Consider the following 11,048-nt stretch of genomic DNA (forward strand, 5'->3'; position numbering starts at 1 on the left):
ATCCCTCACTCACCCTCATGCCTCACTCACCCTCATGCCTCACTCACCCTCATCTCTCACTCACCCTCATGTCTCACTCACCCTCACCCCTCACTCACCCTCATCCCTCACTCACCCCCATGCCTCACTCACCCCCATGCCTCACGCACCCTCACCCCTCACTCACCCTCATGCCTCACTCACCCCCATGCCTCACTCACCCTCATGTCTCACTCACCCTCACCCCTCACTCACCCTCATGTCTCACTCACCCTCATGTCTCACTCACCCCCATGCCTCACTCACCCTCATGTCTCACTCACCCTCATACCTCACTCACCCTCATGTCTCACTCACCCTCATCCCTCACTCACCCTCATGTCTCACTCACCCTCATGTCTCACTCACCCCCATGCCTCACTCACCCTCATCCCTCACTCACCCCCATGCCTCACTCACCCTCATCTCTCACTCACCCTCATACCTCACTCACCCTCCTCCATCCTCCTCCTTTCCATCTCCCTGCCGATGCTGATGCTCCTCCTGCTGCTGTACCCATGTGTTCCGTGGGGAGCAACCAGCGGTCTTGCGAGTGTAGACTCCTGTGCGTGCCGAGGTCACGGCTGTCTGAATGACGATGGTGATGGGGTTAGAGGTCAAAATATTCCTTCTCACCTACAATGCCCCCTCACGACCTACAAGGCCCCCTCCCTCCCCCCACCTACAAGGCCCCCTCCCTCCTCCCCACCTACAAAGCCCCCTCCCCCTCCCTCCCCCCCACCTCTATAATCAACATCGCAGTATTTGGCTGCTATACATTTCCACGCGATGGCATGCCACGTTGATGAGGTATCATTTGTGGCCAGGCCGCCTCTGAAAAAAATATAAATAGCATTTCCTGTGTAAATGAATAAAAACACAGTTCATAATATCAATAATTCGTTTTGATAATATTTTTAAAGCCTAAATTTCGATTTAAAGCTTTCGTGACTGCAATGATTCATCTTCTTTGGTTCTTTCGGTAAAGTCACGTAGAATGAGAATAAAATAATAAATTTATAAAATAAAATAACACAATAATATTCTCACGACGTTTCGGCCACAACACAAGCGGCCTTCATCAGGTGAAGGGGGCGAGACTGTCTGGTAGGACAGCGCTGGAGTGCAGCGCTGTCCTACCAGACAGTCTCGCCCCCTTCACCTGATGAAGGCCGCTTGTGTTGTGGCCGAAACGTCGTGATAATATTATTGTGTTATTTTTTTAAAGCCTTTTTGCAATTCCTTTAATAATTCATTTTGTCGTTGGATTTGATCGTCTGTGTAGTGTGCTAATGCATAGACACTTGTAGGAGGCACTCTCTCTCATTTATTCCGCCCTTCACAGCCATAGGGGATAAATACACACCGGGCCAGGACAGCCAACATGCTTCATGACCCACAGCTCAAAGAGGCGAAGACCATGACGACGACAGCACGACGAGTTCCACTCCAGACCACGGCAGCCCCGAATGTGAATCGGAGCTCGCCTTTTATCCTCTCCAGCGTGGCCAGGCTCCGCCCTCAGCCACGCCCCCTTCTGGATTCCCCCAGAAGGCTCCGGGCTTCGACCACGTGTCCCATTGGTAGACCGGGCTGCTACCCATAATCCCACTCTCTTACCAGCACCCAGCGCTCTGCGTTCCAGTGACTCATTCTATGTCACTACATCTGTATTAATTTGTATTATATTATATGACTTGTTCTCTAGAGCACCATGTGACTTCCAAGTGAAAGGGTCTTTAGACGTGTACTATTATTGTACGTTTAACTTCCTTTGCACCGTACGTAGCCAACCGTGCTTAATCAGAGGTTGCAGAATTATAACGACGTATAAATTTGAGTAAATTGTAATACATAATCAGGTTTTAGCATAATTGTAATTCACAGGACTGCATTAAACTCGCTCTGATCTCCGCACCTGATGGGCTCCCAGTGATCACGTCGTTTTTACTCTAAGACTCGAAACTGGAAGACTCCATTCACATTTCTGGCAAATCGCCCGATAAATGTGGTTGTTGTTACGGTTGCTGTTGTTGTTACGGTTGTTGTTGTGGTTGTTGTTGTAATCACCGGCGAAAGGGTACAGTCCTCGAATTGTTGAATGTTGTTGTGAATTTTACTCTCCAATACACAGCAGCTGGTGCTGAAGTAGTAAGAACTTGGCGCGTTTTGTTTACGTGACGCACCTTTTAGCAAAATAGAGGTTTTTTTGGGGGGAGGGGGAGATCGCGTAAATATAAATGTGTCGTTAAACCCGCCACCACCCGACACGAGAGAGCGAAATCGAGAGAGAGCGAAGCTCACCGCGCCTGATGCGAACACCTTCTGCTGCATCACGCCCGTCAAGGATTTTTAACACAACCCACGAACGTCAAACCGAATCATTCATCATCATCATCACAGCAACACCAACAGCACAAATCTGGCTTAGCTCGACGTTTTAGGGCCAATGTCCTTTGTCAAGTAAATTGTACACTCGCAAACACACGCGCGCGTGCGCACAGCAGCAGCAGCTGTTTGTCAATAAAGCGGTGTTGACATCACCGCCACAGCCGGCCCTTGTGCCAGGCTAAGTGCGCCTTGAGTCCGTCACGCGAAGTGTCGACTGACTGAGATGATTGGCAGACGCACAAGCTGTTCTCTCTACTGTGCTAACTCGCTGAGTTTTAGCCGCCCGGCGCTCCGCTTGTTGTTGTGAGCATCGCCCCTCCGCCTTCCGCTGATGTTGGAGGGCGACTGCCTCCAGCTGCCCAGTAGCAGCGTCCTTCACGGGCCTCCTCGTTCACAGAGGTCGATCTTGACACGGCTGGTACCGGTCATCGACAAGTCCACTCAGCTCCACATCATTTTTGAACTCACTCACACACTCGCTCGCTCACCCACTCAGTCACTCGCTCACCCACTAAACCACTCACCTACTCACTTCACCCGCTTACACACTCACTCACTCACCCAACCAACCACACACCCACCCACTCACCCACCACACCGCAGGTCACAACGGCACACTCACTCACACAAACACTCACCTACTCACTCACCCACTCACTCACTCACCACTCCGCAGGTCACAGCAGCACACTCACTCACACAATCACCTACTCACTCACCCACTCACTCACTCACTCACCACACCGCAGGTCACAGCAGCACACTCACTCACACAAACACTCACCTACTCACTCACTCACTCACCACTCCGCAGGTCCAAACGGCACACTCACTTACACACTCACCTACCCACTCACTCACCCACTCACTCACTCACCACTCCGCAGGTCACAACGGCACACTCACTCACACACTCACCTACCCACTCACTCACCCACTCACTCACTCACCACTCCGCACGTCACAACGGCACACTCACACACTCACCTACTCACTCACCCACTCACTCACCACTCCGCAGGTCATAACGGCACACTCACTCACACAAACACTCACCTACTCACTCACTCACTCACCACTCCGCAGGTCCAAACGGCACACTCACTCACACACTCACCTACTCACTCACCCACTCACTCACTCACCCACCACACCGCAGGTCACAGCGGCACACTCACTCACACAAACACTCACCTACTCACTCACTCACTCACCACTCCGCAAGTCCAAACGGCACACTCACCCACACACTCACTTACTCACTCACTCACCCACTCACTCACTCACCACTCCGCAGGTCACAACGGCACACTCACTCACACACTCACTTACTCACTCACTCACCACTCCGCACGTCACAACGGCACACTCACACACTCACCTACTCACTCACCCACTCACTCACTCACCACTCCGCAGGTCACGGCAGCACACTCACTCACACAAACACTCACCTACTCACTCACACAAACACTCACCTACTCACTCACTCACCACTCCGCAGGTCACAACGGCACACTCATTCACACAAACACTCACCTACTCACTCACCCACTCACTCACCCACCACACCGCAGGTCACAGCGGCACACTCACTCACACAAACACTCACCTACTCACTCACCCACTCACTCACTCACTCACCACTCCGCAGGTCACAGCGGTACATTCACTCACACAAACACTCACCTACTCACTCACCTACTCACTCACCCACTCACTCACCCACCACACCGCAGGTCACAGCGGTACACTCACTCACACAAACACTCACCTACTCACTCACTCACTCACCACTCCGCAGGTCCAAACGGCACACTCACTCACACACTCACCTACCCACTCACTCACCCACTCACTCACTCACCACTCCGCAGGTCACAACGGCACACTCACTCACACACTCACTTACTCACTCACCCACTCACTCACTCACCACTCCGCACGTCACAACGGCACACTCACACACTCACCTACTCACTCACCCACTTACTCACTCACCACTCCGTAGGTCATAACGGCACACTCACTCACACAGACACTCACCTACTCACTCACCCACTCACTCACTCACCACACCGCAGGTCACAGCAGCACACTCACTCACACAAACACTGACCTACTTACTCACCCACTCACTCACTCACCACTCCGCAGGTCACAGCGGTACATTCACTCACACAAACACTCACCTACTCACTCACCTACTCACTCACTCACCACACCGCAGGTCACAGCACGTGTTATTCCCTGCCACGTCTCTTTTTCCCAAAGGTCTCACCAACGTGACCCCTCTTCAACATTTTTAAAGAACTTCTTACATCTTCAATAGTATCGTTTGTTGCTAGCTGCTTGGTTTTTTGGGCCTTTGAACGACTGAGATCACCAACAACAACAGTCGTAATAACAACAACACTCGTAATAACAACAACAACAAAAACAGTCGTAATGACAATAACAACAACAACAACGGTCATGATAACAATAACAGAAGCGCAGTTCGGACTCTGACATGAATGTTTTTTTTTTTTAACTCGGGACCAGTTACGACTCTCGTGCGCCTCATGGCCTATGACGCCGCCCTGTTTCGCCGCATCACTGTCCGACGTTTCGGTCACAACCCCTCCCCGCCGAGCTCGTCCGGCACGACCGCGTGGGCTGTAGCTGGTGGTTGCGTCAATTATAGCAAGGATGCTGTAATCATCATAGTCATGATCATGGTGGTGATGATGGTGGGTGATGATGAGTAGCACAACGATGATGGTGACGATGATGGCAAGAGTCGCTGCCATGATATATGTGTGTACGGCACGAACTTCTTTCGTGCCGTACGTAGCCAAACCGTGCTAATCGCTGACGCGGAATAAAAAAGTAGTCACCACTGAATAGTCGCTCCATCTCTCTCATCTCTGCACTAACTACTGATAAACAGCAGGGTACCCTCTGTACTAACTACTGATAAACGGCATGGCGCCCTCTGTACTAACTACGGATAAACAGCAGGGCGCCCTCTGTATTAACTTCTGATAAACAGCAGGGTGCCCTCTGTACTAACTACTGATAAACAGCAGGGTGCCCTCTGTACTAACTACTGATAAACGGCAGGGTGCCCTGTGTACTAACTACTGATAAACAGCAGGACACCCTCTGTACTAACTACTGATAAACAGCAGGGCGCCCTCTGTACTAACTACTGATAAACGGCATGGCGCCCTCTGTATTAACTACTGATAAACAGCAGGGCGCCCTCTGTACTAACTACTGAGAAACAGCAGGGTGCCCTCTGTACTAACTACTGATAAACGGCATGGCGCCCTCTGTACTAACTACTGATAAACGGCATGGCGCCCTCTGTACTAACTACTGATAAACGGCAGGGCGCCCTCTGTACTAACTACTGATAAACAGCAGGGCGCCCTCTGTACTAACTACTGATAAACGGCATGGCGCCCTCTGTACTAACTACTGATAAACGGCAGGGCACCCTCTGTACTAACTACTGATAAACGGCAGGGCACCCTCTGTAATAACTACTGATAAACAGTAGGGCACCCTCTGTATTAACTACTGATAAACGGCATGGCGCCCTCTGTACTAACTACTGATAAACAGCAGGGCGCCCTCTGTACTAACTACTGATAAACGGCAGGGCACCCTCTGTAATAACTACTGATAAACAGTAGGGCACCCTCTGTATTAACTACTGATAAACGGCAGGGTGCCCTCTGTACTAACTACTGATAAACAGCAGGGTGCCCTCCTTACTAACTACTGATAAACGGCACGGCGCCCTCTGTACTAACTACTGATACACGGCAGGGCGCTGCCATTGGGTCTGCAGGGCAGGGCGCTATCCACGGTGCTGAAACAGTGGACACTGTCCGCTGGGGCGAAGTTCTGCTGCTGCTGCTGCTGGGCGCTCTCCTCGACGCAGCAGCAGCCGCCGCCGCTGCTGCTGCTGCTGCTGCAGCAGGGCAGGGCGCTCCGCACGGCACCAGCAGCACCGCCGCAGTGCCGCGCGCCGCTGCCGTCAGTGGCGCTGGAAGGCAGGGCGCTGGAAGGCAGGGCGCTGGAAGGCAGGGCGCTGTCCGCGGCGCTGCTGCACAGCGGCTGTGCTCCGCTGTCCGTGTTGCTGCCGTCCGCCGGTTCGCTCTGCGTCACCCCGCATCGCCTCCTCGTCCTCCCCCTCGTCCTCCTCATCCTCCTCATCGTCCTCCTCCTCCTCCTCCACTCACTCCTCGTCTGGCCGCTGTCCGCCGAGGTACCGCCGGGCCGCGGTTGCGCACCGCCGCCTCCCGCAGCGAGGCCGCCGCCGTCGCCGGCACCGGGAACGTGCAGCCCGCAGAGCGCTCGCACGATCTCGCGTCGAATGCTCCGGTGCATGTAGCCGTAGATGTAGGGGTGGACGCAGCACTGCGAGAAGAAGAGAAGCGCGGCGCACGCGCGCACCCAGCACGGGGCGCGCGCGGCCACGGCGCCGAGCGCGCTGTAGGGCGCCGTGCAGAGGACGTTCGACGCCAGGATGAGGAAGACGACACGCGCCGCCTTCCAGTGCTGCCGGTAGCGGCGACGCTCCTTCGCCTGGCCCTGTCCTGCTCCTCCTTCTCCCCCTTCCCCTCCTCCATCTCCACCACCACCACCTCCTCCTCCTCCTTCCCCTTCTCCTCCTCCTCCTCCTGCCGACACCACGGCCGCATCCACGCCGCCGCTCCACACGCGGCGCAACGGACGCACCAGCAAGTTCTGCCGCCTGGCCGCGCGGAACACCATCACGTAGCAGCACAGCATGACGCACACGGGCAGCCAGAAGGTGGCCACGCTCACGTAGGCCGCGTACGAGGCGTGCGCGCTCCAGAGGGGCGCGCACAGCCCCGTGGCTGCGTCGTGCGCGGCCGCGCCCCAGCCGAGCAAGGGGGGCCCCCCCTGCAGGGCCCCGATCGCCCAGGTGCAGGCGATGAGGTTGGCGGCTCGGCGCGGCGTCATCTTGGCCGGGTAGGAGAGCGGGTGAATGATGGCGAGGTAGCGGTCGACGGAGACCACCGCGATTGTGTTGACGCCGGCGAATGCGAAGAGGTGGCTCAGCGCCACGGCGACGTGGCAGTAGGAGGCAGCGGGGCGCGAGGCGCTGAGCAGCGGCGCGAGGCACAGCGGCATCGCCACCGTCGTCTGCAGGAGGTCGGCCACGATGAGGTTGAAGACGAAGCGGTTGGCGATGTGGAAGAGGAGGCCCGGCCGTCGGTAGAAGACGCCGAGGAGGAGGAGGTTGGCGAACAGGGAGGTGCACATCGCGGCCACGAGCGACACGCCGAGGAGGAGGAGGAGGTGGTGGTGGTGGAGGTGGGGGAGGTTGGTGGGCAGCAGCAGCAGCGGCTCTTCGACGAGCGGTCCCTTCTCGCCGCCCACGCCGCTATCGTCGCCGGCTGCTGCTGCTGCTGCTGCGGTTGTGTTGCTGTAGATAAGAAGAGTGAATGCCGCTGCTGATGATGCCGCTGCTGATGATGGCGATGGTGATGCTGATGGTGGTGGTGTTGATGGTGTTGATGGTGATGGTGGTGTTGATGGTGATAGTGTCGCGTCAGTGACCGCAATAGCAAGAGCGGTAATCATGACCTCGCCACAGGGTGGGGGTGTGGGGTTAATTAATCGGGGGAGGGGTGAGAAGGGAGGCGCGGGGTGGATGGTGCCAGTGCTGCTTCGCTCTCTCCCATCAACCACCACCACCACAACCACCACCACCACCACAACCACCACAACCACCACCACCAGCCGTGGTGTTCCCTCGTGCCGCTGCCGTCGTCACCACCGCCACTGGAAGCTCACGGCGGCGGCGGAGAGAAGATGAAGCGGTGGGGACGACACGAGGAGGAGGAGGAGGAGGAGGTGGCGACGAGCGGAGAAACGCGGGGCATCACCATCATCACCATCGTCATCACCATCGTCATCACCATCGTCTCCGCCATCATGGCCATCATCGCCACCATCACCACCGTCACCTTCATCTCTGACGGACGCTCGCTCCGTATCCCTCCGCCGAATGGAGCCAGTCTCAACTGACGTCACGAGGGGTGGCTCCTTGTGTGTGCGGGTGTGTGTGTGTGTGCGTGGGTGCGCGCGTGTGTGTGTGCGTGGGTGCGTGTGTGTTGGTGGAGCGATGGGGCAGTGGTTAGAGCGCTGCGCTGCGAACCCTGGCGAGCGGAGGTCGATCATCGCTCACGGCCACCACCGTAAGCATGTGTGTACACGTGTGTGTGTGTGTACACGTGTGTCGTGTGTGTACACGTGGGTGTGTGTTAACGTGTGTATGTGTACACGTGTGTGTGTGCACACGTGTGTGTGTTAACGTGTGTATGTACACGTGTGTGTGTACGCGTGTGTGTGTACACGTGTATGTGTGTACACGTGTGTGTACACGTGTATGTGTGTACACGTGTGTGTACACGTGTATGTGTGTACACGTGTGTGTACACGTGCGTGTGTGTGTACACGTGTATGTGTGTAAGTGGCGGTGACGTCACTACGACGCTTGTGCCAGGCCATGTGCACCTTGAGGCCACGTGAAGTGTCGAACGCCCGCTGGCAGGTCACGGGGCAGACCCAAGTGCCACGGGTCGACTGACTAAGATGACTGAGATGACTGGCTGATGCACCACCTGTACCCCCGACTGTGCCAACCTGCTGTGCCTTAGCCACCCGGCGCTCCGCTCGTTGTTGTGAGCGTCGCTCCTCCGCCCTCCGTTGTTGTTGGAGGGCGACTGCCTCCAACTGCCCAGTAGTAGCGTCCTTCACGAGCCTCCTCCACAGAGGCCGATCTTGACACCGCTGGTACCAGTCATCGGCAAGTCCACTCAGCTCTACGTCTTCCTGTACCACATCACGTGTGTACACGTGTGTGTGTACACGTGTGTGTGTACACGTGTGTGTGTACACGTGTGTGTGTACACGTGTGTGTGTACACGTGTGTGTGTACACGTGTGTGTGTACACGTGTGTGTGTACACGTGTGTGTGTACACGTGTGTGTGTACACGTGTGTGTGTACACGTGTGTGTGTACACGTGTGTGTGTACACGTGTGTGTGTACACGTGTGTGTGTACACGTGTGTGTGTACACGTGTGTGTGTACACGTGTGTGTGTACACGTGTGTGTGTACACGTGTGTGTGTACACGTGTGTGTGTACACGTGTGTGTGTACACGTGTGTGTGTACACGTGTGTGTGTACACGTGTGTGTGTACACGTGTGTGTGTACACGTGTGTGTGTACACGTGTGTGTGTACACGTGTGTGTGTACACGTGTGTGTGTACACGTGTGTGTGTACACGTGTGTGTGTACACGTGTGTGTGTACACGTGTGTGTGTACACGTGTGTGTGTACACGTGTGTGTGTGTGTGCGCGTGTGTGTGTACGCGCCCCGCCCTGCGAACCCGGCGACCCGAGTTCGATTCCCTCTCACGGCCACGTCCAACACAAGTGACAATTATCTGAACCGGGTCCAGAGCCTTCCCCTAGGTCGACTCAGCCTGAAACGAGAACCTGGTGCGGTTTGTAGTAAACATCGCCGCGAGGGAGACAAAGGCGGCCGGCTTTGGTGCTGGCCTTCATGCCATAACAAAGAAGTGACGTTGTTGTGGTGGTGGTTGTTGTTGTTGTGGTTGGCTGTGAGATAGATATCGAACTCGAGGCGGCTAGGATGCGGTGCGCTAACCACTACAATACCGTTCCCCACTCACACTCACTCACATTCTCGTGATGTTCTAGAAGGGCCAGAGAGCTGAGTGACTGATGTACAACTCTAGTGATGCTCTAGAAGGGATAGAGAGCTGAGTGACTGATGTACAACTCTAGCGATGCTCTAGAAGGGCTACAGAGCTGAGTGACTGATGTACAACTCTAGTGATGATCTAGAAGGACTAGAGAGCTGAGTGACTGATGTACAACTCTAGTGCTGATCTAGAAGGGATAGAGAGCTGAGTGACTGATGTACAACTCTAGTGATGTTCAAGAAGGGCTAGAGAGCTGAGTGACTGATGTACAACTCTAGTGATGTTCTAGAAGGGCTAGAGAGCTGAGTGACTGATGTACAACTCTAGTGATGTTCTAGAAGGGCTAGAGAGCTGAGTGACTGATGTACAACTCTAGTGATGCTCTAGAAGGGATAGAGAGATGAGTGACTGATATACAACTCTTGTGATGTCCTTGAAGAGCTATAGAGCTGAGTGACTGATGTACAACTCTAGTGATGATCTAGAAGGGCTACAGAGCTGAGTGACTGATGTACAACTCTAGTGATGATCTAGAAGGGCTACAGAGCTGAGTGACTGATGTGGTCCTGTTTGCGGAGCAGCTATGAAGGCCTTCACTGTGGCACATTAGGGGGTGGGTGGCCAGCACCGCGCCCTGCCGCCTGTGTCTCCCCGAGTAGAGATGGTTTCTCACAGTCACTCACTCACACTCGCTCTCTCGCTCACACTCAATTCGACTGTCACTCACTCTCACAAACTCTCACTCACCCACTGGGTTCATAGCGCAGTACGCTCACCACTGCGCCACCGCTCGCTCGCGTGGCTATCAACCCTGGGTGTGAGACCGGTATCACGGGTGGTGGTGGGGGGGGATGCCCAGGACCAGCGGCTCGTGCTG

The 11,048-nt window shown here is 55.1% G+C and overlaps 1 protein-coding gene across 1 annotated transcript; it reads right to left on the reverse strand.

Moving 5' to 3' along the window:
* Positions 1-1,322: 1,322 nt before the first annotated feature.
* On the reverse strand, positions 1,323-9,400 carry LOC142905622 (putative G-protein coupled receptor 101). Its single transcript, XM_076052354.1, has 2 exons — positions 4,322-9,400; positions 1,323-4,244 (listed from the first exon to the last, which is right to left on the reverse strand). Exon 1 carries the CDS (start codon positions 8,014-8,016, stop codon positions 6,208-6,210), a length of 1,809 nt encoding a protein of 602 aa, XP_075908469.1. The 5' UTR covers positions 8,017-9,400; the 3' UTR covers positions 1,323-4,244; positions 4,322-6,207.
* Positions 9,401-11,048: the final 1,648 nt, after the last annotated feature.

This window comes from Petromyzon marinus, chromosome 55 (assembly GCF_048934315.1).
Source record: "Petromyzon marinus isolate PM22_M1 ecotype Great Lakes invasive population chromosome 55, UKy_Petmar_22M1.pri1.0, whole genome shotgun sequence".
NCBI lineage: Eukaryota > Metazoa > Chordata > Hyperoartia > Petromyzontiformes > Petromyzontidae > Petromyzon > Petromyzon marinus.

What these genes read in the sequence shown, in the direction of transcription:
- LOC142905622 (XM_076052354.1), bottom strand. Translation starts at nt 8,016, where the DNA reads ATGATTACCGCTCTTGCTATTGCGGTCACTGACGCGACACTATCACCA.